Here is a 23,019-nt window from a genome sequence, read left to right as displayed (position 1 = left end):
ATTTATTTATTTGAGAGAGAGAGCATGAGCTGGGGGAGGGGGAGGGGCCGAGGAATAGGGAGGTAGATAAGCAGACTCCCCATCCAGCAGGGAACCTGATGTGCAGCTTGATCCCAGGGCTCTGAGATCATGACCTGAGCTGAAGTTAGACTTGGGATTAACTGACTGAAACACCTAGGCACACCTCCTTTTTTTTTTCTTTTTAATTTACAAATATGGTTCCAAGTCTTCAAATCTTAATATTCAACCTGGAATCTTGTCATAGATGGGTAAAATATGGTCACTAAAATAATGCAATTGGCTTGTTTCATGTAGCAGCACTGCCCAGGGATGAATCCATGTCCAAATAAATGATGTCCCTCCATCAAAGCAGTTGTCTAGGAAATTAATGATAGGAAAATCCAAGGTTTTCTTCTAAATTTCCCTTCATATGAAACCACAGTGAAAATCCGTCTTAACAACCTCAGCTGAATCTAGTTTGGGGCCAAAGCATTTGTGCCAGTTGGGATGTTTCTATCTGCGAGTAATGGAATACACAGCCAAAGTGCCCTATAACAAGAAGCCTGGAAGGCTGTGGTAATTCCAATTATGTCCTCACCCAAATAATGACACCAAGGGAAGGGAGGGGGAAATATTTCTTTCTGAATCTCTCCTTTTTCTCCTTCCTTCCTTCTCTCTCTCTCTCTCTCTCTTTCTTTTTAAAAAAGATTTTATTTATTTATTTGGCAGAGAGAGAGAGGGAACACAAGCAGGGGAGTGAAAGAGGAAGAAGCAGGCTTCCCACTGAGCAGGGAGAGCCTGATGTGGAGCTTGATCCTGGATCCGGGGATCATGATCTGAGCAAAAGGCAGATGCTTAATGACTGCGCCACCCAGGTGCCCCTCCATTTTCTTTTTTAAAGAGAAAGGGAGAGAGAACACATTTGTGTGTGTGTGTGTGTGTTGGGGGGGGGGGTGGATAGAGAGGGAAAGAGAGAATCCTAAACAGGCTTTGTGCCCCACTTAGAGCCTGATGACCTGGGGCTTGATCTCATGACAAGATCATGATCTGAGCTGGAACTGAAAGTCTGAAGCCTAACAGACTGAGCTACCCAGGTGCCCTTCCTTCCTTTTTAATCAGGGAGGAAAATCTTTCCCAGATGTCTCCCAAAAGACATCCTCTTCTGTCTCGTTGGTCAGAACTGGGTTACATAACCATTTCCATTAAGGACAAATGGAAAAGCAAATTTCTGCAACATTAACTCCCTTTATGGACAAGAAGGGGTTAAATCTGTCTTCATTAGAAACAGATTCCTCAAATCAACATTTATAAAGAACTTGGCAAAACCCTTTCAGGTACTTTTCCTACTGATACTCATTAAAAACTTGGTAATGTAGGAAGTTGTTAGTGGTGGTGTTTGGGAGTAGGGAAAGTACTGGGAACTAATACTAACTGGGTAGCTACTTTTGGGGACTAATCCTACCTACAGATGAAGAAACCAGGCTCTACATGTTGAGAGCTTTATGGCTGAGTGATACTACTTCTTCCTCTAAAAATGAAAAGATATTAAATGCATGACACCACAATTTTGTGTGATTATGGGCTGATTAGTCATCAGTCCATCTAGATGTTCCATTTAAAAGGATTGTAGGTAGGAGTAAAGGGTTACAAGGCCCTAAAGTAAGAATCTGATGCCAAGTATAGTTTTAATATAGGACACCCCCCCACAATGTGTTATGGGCCCAGAGTGAGAAGAAGTACACATTTGTGTAAGGATTGCTGGTTTCTTGAGGTTTGCTGATCAAGGTCTTTTTTGGAGAAGTGAAGTGCATTCCAATTTAAGTATTACTGGATACTAGATTAATTTAATGTCTTATGCAAGATTAATAATTGTATTTACATGCTTATATGCACAATAATTCATAGGGGCCCTGCTGGCAAACATAATAAATACATGCTTATATGCAAGGGGCATATCATTAATGTATAATAATATGTGAGGAGAAGACTGAACAGCAAATGTACAATTAAATGTAATCTACATAAGAAACCTGTCTAAGGTAACATCCCAAGGAAGAAGTGATGCTCCAATATGGACCATATCTACTGATGATGATGAAGAGGATAATTACACCGGTTAATACTGAGTGTTACTAGTATATGCCAGGCATTGTGCTGTTATTTTATATTCAGTACTTCATTTAATTTTCAACTTTATGAAGGAGGTGGTACCTCTATTTTATGGATGAAACTGTGGTTCAGGATCACACATCTAGTAAGCATAGGTCTGTGATTAGAACTCCAGTGCTCCCTCTAGGACTGGGCATTTCTTAAAACTGTACTGCTTTCCCATTCTACTTCCTGCATTCTTTCCAGGACCACTGACTCTGAGCTAAGCTTTCTATGCCTTAAGCTTATGCATCTGTAAAATGAGATAATTCTACCTAGTTTATAGGGTTCTCGTGAGGAATGAACCATGATCATCCCTGTAAAGTAATTAACAATGAGACCAGCATAGTAGGTTGGCATTATTATTATAGAATTTATGTTTATTGAAATTTTCTGTGACATCTTTTACCTACTCTACTGGACTGAGACAGTACAGCAATTCTTAATACTTTTTGGGCTCAGGGCCTCTCTACACTCTTAAGAAATTACTGTAGACCTCAAAGAGTTTTTGTTCATAAACATTGTTCATTATTATCATTACTGTTTTGAAATTAATACTAAAATGTTTGGCACTCTATAACAAGCACATGATTCCGTAACTGCCAGAGTAATGCCATCATATACATCATGCATCCCCTGGAACACTTAAACTCGTGAGAGAATGAAAACGAAAAAGGCAAAAAAAAAAAAAAAAAAAAAGGTGTTTGTATTATTATGAAAAGAATTTTGGCTTTATTGGCGTCCCCCAGGGTTCCCCGGACCACACTTTGAGAACTGCTGCTCTAGGTTCCTTGCTTGATGAATGAACCATCAGATTCTGTTGTTCTGTCCACGGAACCCCATGGTTTCAGAGATCAAAACAAGAGGCAGCGCCAGAACTCTGTTCAAGTGAAGGCCCCTACGGGCGCTTCCCCGCAGGCAGAACCGTCCTCGGCAGCCTCTGCGGCGCCCACGCTCCTCCCCGGACGCGACCCCCGGCGCCCCTACCACCTCCGGGTGGAGGGCCAGCCTCAGTGGGCAGCGCAGTCCTCCGGCTTCCCCGGCGCCCAGAGACAGGCGCCGCCCCACCGCCTCTCCACCAACTCCCGGCTTCCATAGCAACCGGGGCGCGCGGCCCAGGCGACTACGCCCCCGCCTCGGGTTAAACCATTCGCTTCAGGGACCTTCACAGGGGGTGATGGACACATGGGAATATGATAGAATGCCAGAATGCTACTGGACTGCCATTTTTCTACCGGGTTTGAGTGATACATTTTGTTCTTCTTCTCCACAGCTGCCTGTGCGAGAGCAGCGCCCGTCTCGCCAGGTCAGTTCAAACGCCTCCCCCGTCCCAGGCCCGGAAATGGGCCGGTTTGCTAGGGAGGCTCGCGTCCGCGCGGGTTGGCGCAGAGGAGGGGGCGCGCGGCAGACGTAGCGCGTGGGGGGCGGGGCGGCGGCCAGGGGAGGGGAGGTGGGCAAGATGGCGCCCGGCGAGTGATTCAGCCTAGTTACGTCCAGCGGCCGCTGAGACTTCGGGGCGGGGGGTTCTGCCCCCACTGCCGCCCTTCCTCCTCTCCCCCGCCCCCGGAGACCCCCTGTTACCCTTCCTCCCTCTACCTCGGGGTGGGGGTGGGGGAGCGGGCCTGTTTCCCCGGACACCATGTCGGACTCTGAGGAGGAGAGCCAGGACCGCCAACTGAAAATCGTCGTGCTGGGGGACGGCACCTCCGGGAAGGTCAGTCCTCCAGCGGGCCCGCCGTCTCCGGCCTGCAGGAACCCCGGCGCGGCCCCTGCAAACCCCAGCCTCCTCCCGCCGCTCGGCGTCGCCTCGTTATCCCAAGGGCCGGGGTCCGTCTGATCGTGGCCTGGGGCCAGACACGAAGTAGGCGCTGGGTGAAGGCTGACGAGAGCCGTCTAGCTCTCCTTAAATTAAATAAAAAAAAAAAAAAAAAAAAGAAAAAAAAAAGTCACTTCCCAGCTCCTTGCCTGCGCGAACTCCTACTTCTTCAGGAGTCTAGCCAGCATCGCCCTCGTGGGAAGCTTTCCAGCTTCTTGCCTCTGAGGACTGGCAAAAATCTGCTCTTACCACTTTAGTCCAGGTCACACTTTGCCTCCCCACCCCCGCCCTCTCCGCCCCCACATCCCCCCATCCCCGCACCGCCGGCCGCCTTGCGGTTTCACGTACCTACACTGCACTCCCAAGAACGTGGCTCTGGAATTAGATTCCCTGGGTGAGCACTGCCCCATCACTTATGGTCGGGACACCGGAGGGCAACATTGCTTCCCTATTTGTGCTTCATCGGTAAGGTGGCTATTGATAGGGGTCGCCTCAGAGGGTGAAGTGTGCAAATACACATTCAGTGTGAAAATCCACAGAAAGCTTTCAGAACATGGTGTGCACTCAATAAACGCTGGCCGCTGGTTCGTAGCATCATACCTGTTCATCCCTGCTCCCTCCAAGCACAGCACCTGTCAACACAAGCACTCATTCAGCGAGTATCCACTGAGCGCTTACTTTAGGCTGATGCTGAGAGTACAGTTGCTATCGTGGCCGGGGGGGGGGGGGGGGGGGGGGGTGGGGATCCTTGCTTAGAGTCTAGTCTCGGTGACGGTTGATCGAATAAACGAGACTGAGTGCTTGAGAATATCCGACAGCCAGTCCCCTTACCTCTTCAGGCTGACGTTTTTAACTCTGGGTTGGGGAGCTCCCGAAGAATCATCTCTTGGTGCTTGCTCTTTGGGGAGGGTCCATGGGATCTCAAAACGGTGTGTAACCCCCCCCCCCCAAATAAAGTGAGGAGCCTCTACCCGGGGTGTCTTCACACCTGTCGCTTCTGTCCAAGACGCCAACACTGTTTCTGGGAATATTGCTAAAGTCCGCCTCCTTTCTTCTTCCCTCCCTTTTCCCAGCCAGGGTCTTCAGAAACGCAGGTTGTTATTGTTACCAGTTTCCGGCTCATGATTCCCCTTTACTGGTGTAGCTTGGACCCTGGCTTCTCTGGTGACGACTGCTCTTTGCATCTTCCCTGGCAGTTGGCCCTGCAGAGCTGCTCCAGTCTTTGGTTCTGAGATTTGAGTTCCTAGGGCTCCTGGGAGAGTTGTCATTTATGTGCAAAATTTGGAACATTCTGTTAATTTCTTTTCTTGCCTTTCCGGATGATATTTTGTTACTGATTTTTATTGCTGAGGAAAAACAACCTAATATGCTCTGATTACCTTTAAAAGATTTTTGGGAAGAAACTTTTTGAATGTTTCAATTGTTTTAAATAGATCAGTATTGTTTCTAACAGTCTTATTCAATAAAAATTTTGAGGTATATTTGTATAGTTTTCTGATTATTCAGTGTTCTTTTGAATACCTTGCTAATTTTTCATTTCCTAAATCCTTTTATGGTCAACTCATAACTGAATTCATTTCCTGTTTAAAATTATAATGACAATCTATAGCACTAAAACACTTGTTAAAAGAGACCAAAATTGCCAGTTACCCTGTGGTCTATCATAATTCTTTAAATTTTTTACTTTTTCTTCCAGTATTTATCAGTTAGTTTCATACATTTGTTAGTTGAATTTTGTTCATAGTTTTTTATCTGGGTTTTTTGTTTAGCCTGCCATGTTTTCTTCTTGTTGCTAATTTAGTGTGAATAATTACAATTTTTCATCTCTGTCTAAAATTCTTTCTAGTGTAGGACAAGACATGATTTTTTCCCTTCCATATTGTTGAGTTAGGACTATCATTCTGCTTAAAAGAGTAAGAGTGGTAACTGTTTATGGTGTTTGACTTAGTCTTTATCATCTTGACTAAACTCTTTTAAAACTGTAAAGGCATTTTCTGCCAGAGATTTTCTGACACAAACATCAGAAACCTAACCTTTATTTCAATATTTGTATATCAAGCTTTTTTCTTCTTCATGCTCTATTCTGCTCTCAAGTTTTTGGCAGCTACCAAATTTCCCATTCTGTTTCCTTTACTATCCTTTTATGAAGTCAGCCTCACTTTCATTCTTATTTGTATCCTGATTGAACTCCTGACTGTTTTTTCTAGCATTAGTTTCTCTTGTCAGTTTTAACTCATGGCATTTAAATACACATTGATAGAAGCAATAGAGTATTGATATAATCACTAATAATTTCTCCAAGAGAAATTTAGCTCCTCCTTCTAGTAACATGTGTTTTTAGTTCTTTCTGTTTTGATTCATAATTTGATTTTATTACATATTTCTTAAGATTTTTTTGAGGCAAAATATTTTTCTTTTTTTTTTCTTTGGTATTACTAAATGTAGTATGGTAAAAATTGTTAGCAGAAACTCACCAGACAAAACGATATAAAGAATCAGATAAAGACGTTTCACAAAAAGATGTTTCACATATGGTAGATGATTGTTCACGTCATAATTGTTTAAGAAAGGTATTTATATAATGACTTGAGAGAAATTATTAAGTGTGAAAGAAGGCAGAAAGTCTAGAGAATTGAAGAGGAAGTGCCTACCACTGATTCAGTTGATTTTCTGTTTAATTTTTATAGTATGTCCAGAGATGGTATAAGAATACACTTTAATATTCTCATGTTCTCACAGGCCTGTATTTTTGACAGATTATACTTTCTTCTAATCAAAAAATCCTAGCTTTATGTTTGCCTCAAAAATGTGAGGGTAAGGTTTTCAGAATCTCGAAGTCCTGTTTCCAAGAAAAGAACCTTCGAATTTTTAAAACTATTCATTAATATAAAAATACTGAACTTTGAGAAGCTTACATGAAAGTGCAAAATTACCTTAAATGGCACTATGCTAATGTTACATGTGCCTTGAGTTTCTCTTTCTGTTATAAAAGTATAGCAACCATCCCTATATTAAACATTTTGAAATATCTGTAATAGTTAAATAGTGGCAGTTTTAACTCTGGAACTCTGAACCTCTTAACAGAAGATTTTGTACTGTGAGTTAAACACGCTCAATGGCATAAATAAAGATAAATGAAAAACAAAAGAGTTTTAAAAAGGAATGCTTAGTTTTTTTATTCCAGGCTCTCAGTTATTATATTATTGTTACATGCTTTAGGAAGCCAAACAAATTTTCATTTGAGTGTAGTGAGTTTATTTCTCAGTGCCTAGCAGAACATCTTTCTTAGGGTGTTCAATAAATATTTGACCACATATCTTAGAAATTTATTACAAGTGCTGAGTATTTAAATAATAAATGAATTAGAGTGTGCACATTGTCATTTGTGTGAAAAATATGGTTCTTGTGTCAAAAATAATTTTATGTCTTTTTGTTTGAAGAAATTGAAAATTGGCCAAGTTTTCTTTTGCATTGCTGCACTTATAACTAATTATACTAAGGTGTCTTGGGAATTTTATTTTAGTTTTCATTATTTTAGGAGTTGATATCTAATTTTAACATTTAAAGTAAAAAAGAGCAATTTTCACTTTGGTAGTCTTTCTTAAAGAGCGTAGAGCTCTTTAAAAGCTTTGTGAAGCTGCCTTTCTTTTTGGTGAAGTTTACAAATAAGTAGGGCATTTAAAATGTTTGAGAAACTTTTAAGTTATTGAGTTATTTCATTTGTTTCCAGAATGGTTTTTATTCTGCTTTGATAGGAAATGGTACTCCAGAGTTTTGAATACAACTTCGAGTTGTTATTTAAAAATATGTAGAAATATGGGTATCTATTCTGGTTGTAATATTCTTGTGACTTAATCCTTATGGTTGTTGGATAGAAAATATTTTTGCCCACTTAATATTAGTCTTAAAAATACCAGCTTCTTAATTTTAAAGATAAATATTATCTCAGTCATTCTGTAGTATAATTTTCATTAACTTCTTTAATATAGAGAAAAATTAGACATTTAAAGATACTTTACAAGTAAAGGAAAATTATATGAACAGACTTTCCTCCTTTTAATTAGTACTTATTGTTTCTGAGAGCACAAATAATTCAGAGTATTTAGCCTCAGAAATGAAACTTAGAATTGTATTGGACTGATATATATAGATATTTAGGATTCAGATCTTTAGTCATGTTGTTTTAATTTTCTTGTTGATACATCTCAAATTCTAATTTCCAGCAAGGAGAAGGAGCTTGACTATCAGGGGATTTAAAGAGATCTAACCTATTAGTCTGTTGTCCTCACTAATAGCTGTTGGCAAGTGAAATTTACCTGGTGGAGTGTTAAGTCCCTCCTTGCTTTGTAACTGATTAGAACTGCTTAAAGTTGTTGGTTGGATTAATGGTAGTATAAATACTAAGATTACTTAATAAGGTTTAGTAATGACTTTATGTTTACATTTCTAAAACAAAGACATTAATTTTGATATTCTATGCATCAATTTTTTTAGACCTCCTTAGCTACGTGTTTTGCTCAAGAAACTTTTGGGAAACAGTACAAACAAACTATAGGACTGGATTTCTTTTTGAGAAGGATAACATTGCCAGGTAAGAGACTAAAAAATCTTAACATAGAAAATTGTACATATCTTACAATAATAGCAGAGATATGTAAAATAAATTTGGGGGCTCTTTCTGCATGAAAATATATATAATTAGCAAATCTATCATAGGGAGGTTAACTTTGATCAGGATCTCCCATGAAGACATATTGTCCATGAGTGTGAGAAAAAAGTTTATATATTCCCCCATTCTCCCGCTGTTTTTGACCACTCCACACATTTTTTGAGAATAAACAATAGTTACTTATAAAATTCTAAAAAGTTGAAAAAAATCAAATGTTACACAATTATAAACAGATATTGTATAAACTAAATGTGAAAAGACTGGAAAGGATTATTTTTTTTAAATATTATTTTGATTAGCCTCTGCTTCAGTTTTTTGTTCAAGAGAAGGTTGGAACAGAAGTATAATGTAGCTATGGAACTTCTGTGCTCTAATATGTGAATGCTGTTTTATGCAAGGCAGCATGAAATTGCTGGCATTTAATAGACCACTAAAATTTAGGGTCCCTAGGCACTCATAAAAATACAGTTTGAGCATTCAAGATGTTTCAGTTCACCATGCAAAGAAACTATTTAGATGCCAGTTGCAGCACATTTTGTGGGAAATACAGGGAAATAATAACAAAAAGAGAGTGGTTTCTGTTTTAAGTTAGTTTCTGAACAATTGGGGCTTTAAAATGCTCTGTCCATTCATTTGTGATGGTTAAATTATATGTTTAAAGTATTTTATTAAAAGCAGTTTATCTTGATTGACTTTCTAAACCAGTCCGTCTCTCTCCTCTCTGAGGCAACACATTTGAATAAAAACGGTTGCAAATGTAGTATCAGATTCATATACTGGAGCGTGAGTGATATAGTGGGAAGGGGTTTAATAAATTCCAATATTATCGAAATACGTTAACCTCTCAAACACCCCATCTGTCAGACAACTCTCCATCAAAGTTTTGGAGCAGCTAATGAAAACTCTTGGTAATTGAAGGTATTCTGCTTATCTCACTAGTGGTATGCTCTGTTATATTTTGTGATTGTCTGTATTCAGCTACCAATGAAAAATAAATTGAAAGATAGAGTATGAAAAAAGAATTCCAACTTTCTGTTACTAAGTTATTGTTTAGCAAGAGGCTTATGAGAAACATATGCATATTTTGTTTCATTTGTATTTCCTTTTAATGTATTCAGAACTGAAAAATCTCATTTTATTTTTGTTATTCTCATTTGTGTGGATAGGTTAATGCTGCATTCAGAGTATTTATAGCAATTACTAGAAGAAAATATACACAAGTTGTATAATATACATGCTGAAAGCTTATTTTTTGCATCAGTTTTTTCAGAGATGCCAGTTGTACATAGAGAACCGTCATATATCTAGTTATTGATTATTATTTTTGATGCTAACTAGCAAGAGCATCAGCTTTCTGTACCATTAATATTACTTAGTTTTTCTGACTTTTTTTTTAGTTCAAAGCCTTAAATACAGAAACAAGCAACATTCAATCATTAAAAATATCTTAGGACTGGTTTTGGACATTTTATAATAGGTGATATATACATATGATGATTTCTGATTTGTTGCACAATACTACCCATTTTAAAGTTTTATTACTTTGTAAAAAATATTTGGTATTTTTGAAATCAAAATTTATAGTATAATATTTTTAGAGTTAGAAAGTACTTATATTAAAAATGACATTAGGAAATTTATACTCTTAATAAATGTATATTTTAATGAATTCCTGATTAAATTTTTATTTTGATGGGTAGAATTCCAGAAAAAAATTCTTTTTTTTTAAAAGCAGTTGGTTTTATGTTACTTCATGAACTCAAAATTGTGTTAGAAATTTCAGTAGGAAAAAATTGTTTTGATATAACTTGATATTATATAATTAATACATACATTAAGAAATGAAGTAAATAAATTACAAGGGTCACAGTATATCCTTTACATATTTTAACCTTAATTTTAATTCATTGTAGTGGCAAATGTAGGATGACTAATAATTTGTATCATTTGCTAAAACATTACAGGCAGCATTATTGAATTTATAGTAAAGAACATACTAGGTGAATCTAATATTTGTGAAATATTCTAGTAAGTCTTCTGTCCATTCAGATTGTTAAACGTGAATACCTCCTGTCCATCTATTGACATTCTCTTCATGCAAGTTTTCAAGGTCATTACTTTGTAAATATTCATCCATTTTAGTATATTTCATGTTCCGGTATGCTGTATAGTCTGGATGCAACCACTGTGCAGAGTTTACTTCTTAAAATAGTGTATCTGTTAGTCAGAGATTCTGCTGATAGAGCTTCTTAAGAGCCTTAGTCAAAATACTTTCAGGAAGCTTGTGGGTACAGTCCAGTAAACAGCGTTCTACTGTGAAAAGGATTTCTAAGTCTTTAGTGCAAGAAGTGGGCAGACTTGTGTTTTTAGTTCCATCTTGACTATGCAGCACTTTAAGTAAGGTTAACCAAGGCACCAAGTGTACTTTTACAAGGTCACTGTTGAATCCTCTTGGTGGCTTTGATTCATACCAAAAGCAGCTTACCTGTATTTTGTCACCTCATTTACTTTATTTTTTTCCATTGGTTACATGTCATTTCTTACTGGGTAGCAGGAATTTTGTAGCATTTTGCACTTGAGATTAGATTGCTGACAATCTCCTTAATGTTCTTTATTAGTAGGAAATTTATATCAGATGTATTCTTGATTTTTTAAAAAAATTTTACAGCATTGATTATTTGAGTACTATTTTAATAGGTAATTAGGTATGTCATTTTGAAAATACACATGGCAGTTTTATGTATTTATATTTAGGGAAGTTAAAATGAATATTGATTAGAATTCCATCTTTATGTGATTTTGCTTCCCAAATAGGGAAAGTTATTTTTATGTGTTAATAATCCTAAAATCCACATGTAGAAGTTAAAAATATATTTCTAGACATATGTAACAAATATGCAGCGAGTATCATTTGTGGAAGCTATAATGATGGCAGAAGTGGGTTTTTTTTGGGGGGGGCTAGCATTGTCGATTATCAGTAACGCATAACTATTTTTATTTCTGAGGCACTAGAATATGTATATTAAGAAAAACAAGCCAACAACAACAGTGTTTATATAGAAAGGTATGAATTTAAAAAATACCTGCAAAACATGAATATAAATATAAACTCAAATGGGGGGCAACTGAATATATGATTTAGTCTTGAAATGATGTAGTGAGGATTTGGAAACATGAATATCATGTTCATAAAGTTTGTAGCTAAGGTGTTCACAATAACCAATTCAAATTGGATCTGACTATCAGAATTTAAAGGCAGAAAAGCTTTATATTTCTTGATGCAAAGCCAAGTGATAGGATTTATTGGCCTTGAAGAAAATGGTATTAAATACCTTATATGAAGTGTTGCCTACAATCTTACCAGAAAAAAGTTAATATTGTTAAGCACTGTTTTTTTTTTTTTTTTTTTAACGTAAACAAATGATTGTAAAAAGAGTCTGCAAGTAAAATGAATAGAGTACTGCCTCTTTATCTAGGTGCTTCTTGAAGCGATTTAACACTACTAGTGACCGCTAGTCCTTTCTCACCTGCTTAGTGTGAGACAGTGTCATAGAATGAATTCAGCTTTGAAACTTGACAGATTTAGATTTTTAAGTAAATGGGTTTATTCCAGTTGTTGGATAAGTCTTATTTAGGTTGTGCATTTTGGTTTTCATCTTCACAGAACTCTAGGACCATTTCGTCATTACTCTGTGAGTGTTGAAAGTGTATGTATGTGAGAATGATGATGGGTGATAAACTTCAGGAGTTCTTATTAATGCTAATGGAAGTTCCTCATGTAAATCCTTTGCACGTTGGCAGATGCAACAGACCTACCTCAAAATAATGGAAAGATTGTAATAGAAACCCAACAAAACTTAGAGTTAAGGGTAAAGCTTGGCTGGTTAATCCATTGTTATACTTGCTTTTCAGTTGAATGATGTGACTAACATTCTCTGATTTTAATGTTTGGCATTGGCATAAAAATTCACGTCTTTATAATCTTTTTCATTATTGTTTTTGAAGTGAGAAGATTTTTTTCAGTGTCTTATGTTTTTATTTTGACTTTTTCTGATTTGCAAATCATTCAGGAAGGTACATTTTTTAGTGTGAGAGCTCATTTTGAAGATACTAATGGAGACTTTGTCTTCTTTGGAGAAAACTGCATCATTAGGAGAAATACTTTGAAATGTTAAACTATATTGGACATGGTCTTTAACTTTTGGGGTTATGGATTCATAAGGGAGAATAGTTTATCTCATAAATTTTTGTATCAGGCAAATACTTTGCAAAATAGATGAATTTTAAAGATTGCTTTTCAGTGCTTTTTTTTTTTTTTAAGATTTTATTTATTTATTTGTCAGAGAGAGAGAGAGAGAAAGCACAGGCAGGCAGAGTGGCAGGCAGAGGCAGAGGGAGAAGCAGGCTCCCTGCCTAGCAAGGAGCCCGATGTGGGACTTGATCCCAGGAGACTGGGATCATGACCTAAGCTGAAGGTAGCCGCTTAATGGCCTGAGTCATCCAGGCATCCTGCTTGCTTTTTAATATTTTTAAATGCTTTTATAATGCTTGTATGGGGAGTATTTGTTCTACCATTTTATGAAGGCTTTGAAGCACATATTATGATTTGTTTCAATGGAAATGCTTTGAGCAGTAAATGCATCATAATGTTTAGTGAAATACTGGGTATGTATCCTACATCTGTTCTGAAGAGGGCTGTCATATGTGTTTATATTTTATAGATCAAATTTGAAAATATGTGGTTTTAAAAATTATGTTTTCTATTGCATATAAATGGGTGACATTTAAGTTTTAAAAAGTGCATTAATTTGAGATGAAACTCTGGGTCCATTTTTGTAGTCTTTTGTTAATCTGTGAGTATTAGAACCTGTAGAATTTAGAGTTTACAGTAAAATTCATTATGTGCTATAGGGTAGGTTAATATTATAAAGTTCTATTTTTATTTTTAAATTATATATTTTTTTTACCTCCCGTACAAGTGTTCTATCATCCTATTTTCTGTTTAAGAAAATTTTTTTTTAAAGTTTTGAGCAGTTTATGAATTAAAGCTTTTTTTATTTTGGTAGTAATCATAAATATGGTTCTGTATAAATGGGGTAAAAGTATAAACCTACATTCTCCATTATAATTTCTTTTGATAATATTATTTTACAGTTCCAAATATCTGACCATATGAACATGCAGAATAAAGGGCAGATTAGGGTCAAATAAATAAATAAAAATCTTAAAAAAAAAAGGCAGATTAGTTCCACAGTTTATCATTGTGACTTAGAATTCTTTGGAACTGTATTCAGTTGTTACTTTGTTACTTACCATTTCTGCATTCTTGTTTTTATATTCAAGGGAACTTGAATGTTACTCTCCAAGTTTGGGATATAGGAGGACAGACAATAGGAGGCAAGATGTTGGATAAATATATCTATGGAGCACAGGTATGACATAAATTCTATGATTATTCCAGTTCTAAAAATATTCTTCTCATAAGCACATACAACTGGGTACATGCATACATAAACACACACACACACACACACACACACTCTGTCTCTCTCTCTACCTTGATTTTTATCTGATATGTGGAGAGACTGATTTTACATTTATGCATATTCATTTTTCTCTTAAAAGATACATCTCAGATTTTTGTGTCTGGCTTTTTTGTTTATTTTTTTCTGCTTTAAACTAAGTACATTCAAAGTGATATTAGATAAAAAAGAATTGCTCGACAGAGATTTGTGGGAAGCCACAGTTCTTTGTTTTGTTCACCTATTTGGTAAAATGAATTTTGAAAATAATAATCTCTTTCCTCTTTGTCCTTTAAAGTCTACCTTCAGGGGTACATACTGGATTTTTTAAAAAGATAAACATTACATTAGTCAAGCTTCTCATAATATTTGACTCTGAATGTCAAATAAGGTAACTTTTTATTGTTTATAGATTTATCTAGTTAGTGGAGAGTAGGAAGATTTTGTGAATCTTAGGGCAAATAATACAAAATTAACAAATTTTTCTTCACTAAAAATTGAGAGTATGTAATTCTCTTATTTTTACCTTTCCATCATTTAAAAACTTATTTGATTTATGTAAATTTGTTATAAATAGAAAATTATATATAAAATTAATGTTGACTTGAAGTCAACATTAACCACTGTTAAAGTATATAATCAGTGGCATTTAGTGCATTCACAATGTTATGTGACTGTTCTTCTAAATCATTTTTTTGTAGTGTTTTATGCTATTATGTAATTGCTTAAAAATCAGACATTATTGGTCGAATTTGTAGAAATTAAAAAAAATTTTCATCTTTTTTAGGGATCCTGAGTTTAGTAAAATATCTCTATTCTCTTCTGATGTCCCTCATATCTTATGAGAAAGAGCATGTTATATTCCCTCTTATAAGTTGTCAAATAAGATTTCTGTTTTGAAGGTACATATGACATTTCTTTCTTGCCTTTTATTGTTTATACTTTACAATTTGTGTGAATGTTATAAGACTGTATCTTGTTTAATTGAACAGCAATGTAAGTACAGTATTTCTGAGAAGTTCATGAACATTTTCATCAAATTGTACCAGGAAACTATGAATTCTGAGATGATCAAAATGAATTAATCGTAAACTAATGAAAATATACTTAATTTTCTCTGCTTTCCAGAGTTTCTAAATTAGCTTATGCAAACAAAATGAAGTACATTTTTCTAAATATATGTAAATTTTTTATCTAGGCCAGAGAAGCTCTGAGGACAATTCACTACCAAAAACTGAGGGGAATGTTACTTTTCAGAAACATTGCTTTCAAAATGTTCCAATAGCATTTTAAGATATTTAACAACTTTATATAGTCATATAATTATTCTTCAAAGTGTATCTATACTGTTTCTAGAGTTCTATAGATGCTTATATTGCTCATCTCATGAATGAATACTTTGCATTTTGGTATAAATGTTACAGGATAGAAATTGCTCAGAATATGTTTTGTCAGGCTGTTTTGAGGGCATCGGTTTAATGGATTATTTAGGATTGTGGTTTAGGTTCTCTAACTTATGTATTGTATATAGAAAGAATTATCTTATATATATCTGGGCTATTAAGCTAGTGAATCTATTTTTCTTAAAGCATTTCTGAACATCAAGAAGGTTATTGGTAGGCTGGGAATGAGCTTAGATTCAAGTAGAACTGTTTTACCTTGTTTACATTTTACCTCCAGTAGCATTAAACTTGAGCAATCATCTATTGAATAGTGTTAGTTGAAACAAAATAGGATTGACACCCAAGAAAGAATTAGTGAGATATTTTGACAAGAACTAGTTCTAAGAATCAAAGCATTTCCCAGTTAAATTCCCAGATTTTAAATTAACTTAAAATTTTCTAGGAGTCTTCAGAAAGATGTCATAGGCTATTTTTCATAGTGGTTACAAGCAAACACACAGTACATAGTGTTTAGTGCCCTGTAACCTGTGGCTAACAGAGGCTAATAACAAACCTCAGAGAAGAACTGGGTGTTTCATTTTTGTAGCTCTTTCTGTCCTGGAATCTAAGTGGTTTGCAAACACTGCCTTACTGAGCATAAACTCAATGAAGTATAGTCATTTGTGAGGCAGAACATAACTACTATTGTTGCCAGTGCCCCACACAGATGAGCCAGCCTGTTAACCGCCAACAAAAGGATTTGGTTGCCCACATGATGCCCACATGATGGGGAGAGAATGCATCGCGAAGCTGGACTCTCTGAGGCCATGTGCTGTCTTTTACTGTGCATTTCTTACTTGGATATTTGCCATCTTATAACTGATTATACAGACCTCTCTTGCATTAGTGTTTCTTCTTATAGGTTGTACTTATGGAGCAAAGCGTGTGTTGTAAGTACTATGGTACAATCTATATGTTTTAACACATTTCCACATATAATTAAAAGCTAAAGTAGATTATTTGTTTTACAAATCAGGGAGAAAAAAATACCTGTATTACGGGAACTGGGAACCTTTCATTTTGTGGAAGATTAAATTGTGTGTGTATTGTGCCTGTTAAATTTCTGAACTAAATCTGTGGAATAACTTACAGTATTTAGATAAGTTATTGTCCTTTGAAACTTCAGTATTCCTTTGAAAATGCTATCTATCTGGTTACTGGTTCATCATGTTCATTAGATAAGGTGATAAGTGAAAATAGGTGAAAACAAAATACTGTATGAAGAAACTTTATGTAATATTTACTCAAGGTCTTGTGGTCTATAAAGAGAAGGGGTGATAGTGTATTCTAGTAATTGCAGGCAGAAAAAGTGAAGTTAAGGCATAGAAAATACAGGGATCTTTTGTTGAAGAATTTGAAGATACAGAAGGATTTCCAAAAGTCATAACAGAAAGATTTGGGATGAAGAGGAGCAGTTTGAGGGTACATCAGTGAAAGCAAGCACAGAGCAGTGTAGGGAAGAGATATAGGAGAAAGATGAATGGAACGTAGGTAGGTGATAAAAGTGCATCAGGAGATAGGGGTTTCAATGGCCTTAGGGTTGCCAAGAAAATACTTCTAGCAGTTCCTTGTAGATTGCTTCAGTTATTGCCATGTTGTGTTGCATTTCTGAGAGATTTATACTTTCTTGTGGCTGAGAAGATTCTGATAGTTTTCTGGAAGCAGTCAGAAGAGGTCCGGATTGATGGATGTGGTGAGAGATTCAGGGCTTTGAGGGTGCTTGTGTTATAGGCTCCTGAAGAGGTGAGTACTTAGACATATGACTTTGGTGTGTGCTGAAGCTGGTGGGTAGAGGCCTTGGTATTGGTCAGTGGCTGCTTGTATGAGTTTTGGTCAGTTGTGTCTTTCAAAGAATTGCCTTTCATCTCAGTGATCAACCTTTTGGCCATAGAGTTGTTTATATTACTCCCTTACTATTCTTACAATGTCTGTGGGAGTAATAGTGATGTCCCCTCATTAATTTGAATTTTCTCTTCCCCTCTCTCTCTTTTTTGATTAATCTGGCTGGAGGTATACCAGCTTTTGGTTTTGTTGAATTTCTCTATTATTTTCTTCTTTTAAATTTCACTGATATCTGCTCTAGATTTTTTTTTTAATTTGTTTATTTGACAGAGATCACAAGTAGGCAGAAAGGCAGACAGAGAGGGAGAGGGGGAAAGGGGAGCTGAGAACCCGATGTGGGGCTCGATCCTAGGACCCTGAGATCATGACCTTAGCCGAAGGCAGAGGCTTTAATCTACTGAGCCACTCAGGTTCCCCTCTGCTCTAGTTTTTATGATTTTTTTTTTTTTTTGTTCTGCTTTCATTAAGCCTAAATTGCTCTTCTTCCTCAGTTTCCTCAAGTAGAACCTTAGATCATTGATGTTTCTTCTTTTCTAATATATGGATTCAGTGCTATGCATTTTCCTCTGAGCACTGTTTTTGCTATATCCCACAAGTTTTGATAGGCTGTGTTTTTATTAATTTATTTTAAAACTTCTTTTGAGACTTCTTTTTTGACCCATGTGTTATTTACAAGCATCTTGTTTAATAACCAAATATTTTGAGTTTTTCCAGCTATCTTTCTATTGTTGATTTCTGGTTTAGTCTAAGAACACAGTTGGTATGATTTCTGTTCTTATAAATTGGTTAAAGTATATTTTAAGGCCCAGAATGTAGTCTGTCTTGGTGAATGTTTCATGTAAGTTACTGATTGTCAGCTGCTTAATGTATCAGTCAGTGAAAAAGGGGGTGTTTAGGTCTCCAACAGTACTAGTGGATTTGTGGATTTACAGTTCTATCAGTTTTGGCATTACATATTTTGATTCTCTGTTGTTAGGTGTATACACTTTAAGGATTGTTATGTCTTCTTTGAGAATTGATCCCTTTATCATTTTATACCCAATACCTTTCCTTATTCCAAAATCTGCTTTGTCTGAAATGAATATGAATACTCCAGTTTTGTTTTCATTAGTGTTAGCATGGTATTTCTCTATCCCTTTACTTTAATTTGTGTTTTTATATTTAAAGTGAATTTTCTGTTGGCAATGTATAGTTGAATCTTGGTTTTTCCATCCCCTCTGATAATCTGTCCTTTAATTGGTATATTTAGACTATTCACATTTAAAGTGATTATTGATACAGTTTGGTTAATTTCTGTCATATTTGTTTTCTAATTCTTGTGCTAGTCTTTTGTTTTCTTTTAAACCTGTCTCGCTTTTATTGTTTTATTTGAGCATTTTAACTCTTCTCTTAACCTTTCAGTTATATGTAAATACATTTTTTTAAGCAATTGCCCTGGAGTTTTCAATATATATTTTTAACTAGTTTAAGTCCACCTTCACATAGCATTGTATTGCTTTGCATGTATAGTTCAGATAATTCATAAAAGCATTATTCTTAATCCATCCCCTCATCCCCTATGACATGACTGTCATTCATTTCACTTTACCCATATGCTATAATCACTCAATACATTGTTACTATTATTAAACATTTGCATTTTAGATCATGTAAGAATAAGAAAAATAAATGCTTTTATTTTACTTTTACTTACTCCTTTTCTAATACTCTTTCTTTCTCATATCAGATATCATATGATAATTGTCTTTCTCTGATTGACTTATTTCGCTTAGTTCTTGTATGTTGTCGACCTTTTCCATTGGAACCTTTTTAAAAATATTTATCATTATTTGTTTTAAAGTCCTGATCATTCCAAAATCCATATCATATTTGAGTCTGGTTCTAAGGTTTACTTTTTCCTTCAAACTGCCTTCTAATTTATTTTTATTTTTTAATTTTTAAAATATTTTATTTATTTATTTGACAGAGAGAACACAAGCAGGCAGAGTGGCAGGCAGAGACAGAGCAAGGAGCCTGATGTGCAGGACTCGATCCCAGGACCCTGGGATCATGACCTGAGCCAAAGGCAGACCCTTAACCGACTGAGCCACCTAGTCATCCCATTTTTTTTTTTTTTTTAAGGCAAGATATGATGTATAGAGTAATAAGAACTCAGGTAAATAAGGCTTTAGTGTGAGGTTTTATGTTAATTGGTTGGTCTGTGTTTAATGTTTGCTGAGGCTCTAGGTACTGGAGACATCCAATTCCTCTAGTGTTCTTGTTTTTTTCTCCCTTTTTGGGCACCTCAAAAAACTCTTCTTCAGTTGAGGTTTGTGTTTTGCAGCTCTCGAATGTAATATACTGCTATTAGGCTGGAACCCATTTGGTGGTGTGGTAAAGTATGGAGGCAGGGAAGCAATCTATATACTTTGATTAAGTCACAGTCTTATATTGGTCTTGTGTCCCCGGGCTGTGACCTTCACACGAGTTTATTAGCTCTTCCCACTCAGGTGAGAGAGGGTGGCTAGAGGGGGCTGGAGATGGGAACTGTCTTTCCCCTGTGTGATATAAGACACTTTTTTTTGTGGATAATACTCTGGGGGTATGTTACAATGGTTAATTTGTCTCTCACCATGTCAGAGCCATGTGGGGGATATTTCTTGTTGCTTTACCAAAAGGATCTGATAGGGTTTCTGGAGGTAAAATCTGTGAAAGTGTAAGAGTACTCCCATACTGTGTCACCTGGAGTTTTTCATTCTCAAAGTGGATCATATGCAGCCTCCAGCAGTTTATCGAAATTATCATTTAAGTGTTCCCACCCTTTACTGGCTATAGTGGCTTTTGTTCAGGTAAACATGTTTTGGCTGTGACTCTTTCAATTCACCTATCTCCCAGATTTCAGGGTGGCGACTTACCCTGCAAACTCAGTTCTCTGTTTTGTCCAAGAGAAGTCATTGATTTTTAGTTTGTTTAGGTTTTTTTTTCTTACTATAAGGACAGACATGATGACTTTCAGGCTTTTTTACAGGTCAGAGTTGAAACTGAAAATTCTAGAACACTTCTGTGTTTTATTGTCTTTTCTGTTTTCTCATTTTCCCTTTTCAGAATTTGACCACATTGGTGTAGGTCAGAATTGGTGAAGGATTGTCATGTTAGGAGCAAAGATGGAATCATAGTTTTTTACATTAAGTGTTATTGAGAATGGGGTTTACGAACAGATGTTTTGGTTGATGGATAGCTAGATTAATGAAAGGCATTTAATCCTTCTGCCTTTCTTATGAGTTCTGGAAGATTTATAGGTATTGCTCTCTTAAAAATATTGGACATACTGATCTAGATCAGGAATTGGCAAACTTCTCCTTAGAGAACCAGATAGAAAATATTTTAGGTTTCACAGGCCATATTGTCTCTGTTGTAGCTACTCAGTTCTGCAGTTGTAGTACAAAGGCTGCCATTGATAATACTTAAATAAGTATGATTGTGTTTCAGTGAAAATTTATTTACAAATATGGGCTTTGAGCTGAGTTGACCTGGGGGCCATAGTTTACCAATCCCTATAGTATCTAATTTAAATTTTTAGAAAAGATTGTATTTATTTATTAGAGAGTGCATAACCATGAGTTGGGGGGAGGGGCTGAAGGAGAGGGAGAAGGAGAAGCAGACTCTCAGGGGGCCTGATGTGGGGCTCAATCCGAGGACCCTGGGACAGTGACCTAAGCCGAAGGCCAACAGTTCACTGAGTGAGCCACCCAGGTGCCCCCATTTTTTTTTTTAAAGATTTTATTTATTCATTTGACAGATAGAGATCACAAGTAGGCAGAGAGGCAGGCAGAGAGAGAGGAAGGGAAGCAGGCTCCCTGCTGAGCAGAGAACCTGATGCGGGGCTCAATCCCTGGACCCTGGGATCATGACCTGAGCTGAAGGCAGAGGCCTTAACCCACTGAGCCACCCAAGTGTCCCCCATTTTTTTTTTTTTAATTTTTATTGTGTTATGTTAGTCACCATAAAATACATTATTAGTTTTTAATGCAGTGGGCTCTATGCCCAGTGTGGAGCCCAGTGTGGGACTCAAACTCATGACCCTGATATGGAGACCTGAGCTGAAATCAAGAGTTGGAGGCTTGGGATGCCTGGGTGGCTCAGTCGGTTAAATGTTTGCCTTCAGCTCAGGTTATGATCCTGGTGTCCTGGAATGGAGTCCCACATCAGGCTCCCTGCTCAGTGGAGAGCCTGCTTCTCCCTCTGCCTGCTGCTCCCTGTGCTTGTGCACTCTCTCTCTGCCTCACTCTCGCTCTATCTCAAATACATAAATAAATAAAAGAGTTGGAGACATAATTGATTGAGCCACCCAGACACCTTAGTAGTACTTAATTTTTATTCTATAGCTCTGGTCTTTGGTATTGATCACAGAGAAGTTGGCCATGTTTTATTTGCATATTCTGTCACATTCACATATTGATCCATGTTAAGATGAAGATTTTCATATATTGATTTGAAGAGTTCCAAAAATCTAAAGGTTTAAGAGACATCATAGGTTGGTGGCTCAATCTATGAGTATAAAAACTACCTCAAAGTTGCCTTGAAAATGTGATTCTTATTTGCTTAGAATAATAAAGAAAAAATTCCCAGCCATTATGTAATTTCAAAAAAATTTTAAGTTAGTTTTTAACTTTCTTTATCTATTTATTTATTTATTTTTATTAAAGGTTCTATTTATTTATTTGACAGACAGAGATCACAAGCAGGCAGAGAGGCAGGCAGAGAAAGGAGGAGGGGAAGCAGGCCCTCTGCGAGCCTGATGTGGGGCTTGATTCCAGGACCCTGGGATCATGACCTGAGCTGAAGGCAGAGGCTTTAACCCACTGAGCCACACAGGTACCCCGTTAGTTTTTAACTTTAAAGTTAGTTTTTAAATAAGTCTATTTTTATTACTTTAAATAATCATGTAGACATATTAAGTATTTTAGAGGTGGATGACAAAAGCATTGCCCAAGATCAGTAGATGGTAGGGCCAAGACTGTAGTCCAACAGCAATATGACTTTCAGGACAGAGCTCTTTTAACACAATATATTGTATCATTCAAGTCAACTGGAGGTGGAGACAGTAGATTGAAGATTAGTTTTCTTCAAAGGCCAGTTCTGGGGCATTTTTCTTTGCTTTTTTAAAGATTTTACTTATTTATTTATTTACTTATTAATTTATTTGAGAGGAGAGGCAGAGAGGGAGGGAATCCCAAGCAGATTCCACTGAACGTGTAGCCCAACCCTGGGGCTTGATCTCATGATCTGGAGAGTATGACCTGAACCAAAACCAAAAGCCAGATGCCCAATTGATGGAGCTACCCAGGAGCCCCTGGGATGTTATTAATAAGAAAATTGCAGGGCAGTGGGTCCTGGGTGAAGGGAGGGAAAAAATGAAACAAGATGGGCCTGGGGAGGGAGACAAACCATAAGAGACTCTGAATCTTAGGAAACAAACAGGGTTTGTGGGGGAAGGGGTAGGGTGGCTGGTTATAGACATTGGGGAGGGTATGTGCTATGGTGAGTGCTGTGAAATGTGAAAGCCTGATGATTCACAGACCTGTAACCCTGGGGCAAATA

General features: G+C 36.7%; 1 protein-coding gene across 2 annotated transcripts in view; it reads left to right on the top strand.

Annotated features, from left to right (window-relative positions):
• Window positions 1-3,545: 3,545 nt before the first annotated feature.
• RAB28 (RAB28, member RAS oncogene family) overlaps window positions 3,546-23,019 on the top strand; it is a 111,040-nt gene continuing 91,566 nt past the window's right edge. The window contains exons 1-3 of one of the 2 annotated variants that reach the window (XM_032333857.1): window positions 3,546-3,862; window positions 8,459-8,555; window positions 13,977-14,065. In XM_032333857.1, coding sequence (XP_032189748.1) covers window positions 3,788-3,862; window positions 8,459-8,555; window positions 13,977-14,065 — 261 coding nt within the window. In that variant the 5' untranslated portion in view covers window positions 3,546-3,787. The remainder of the gene's footprint in view (window positions 3,863-8,458; window positions 8,556-13,976; window positions 14,066-23,019) is intronic. The other variant, XM_032333856.1, reaches the window with a different exon arrangement.

The sequence above is a fragment of the Mustela erminea genome, chromosome 2 (assembly GCF_009829155.1).
Source record: "Mustela erminea isolate mMusErm1 chromosome 2, mMusErm1.Pri, whole genome shotgun sequence".
Classification (NCBI taxonomy): Eukaryota; Metazoa; Chordata; class Mammalia; order Carnivora; family Mustelidae; genus Mustela; species Mustela erminea.
This window is presented reverse-complemented; position numbering and strand designations above follow the sequence as displayed.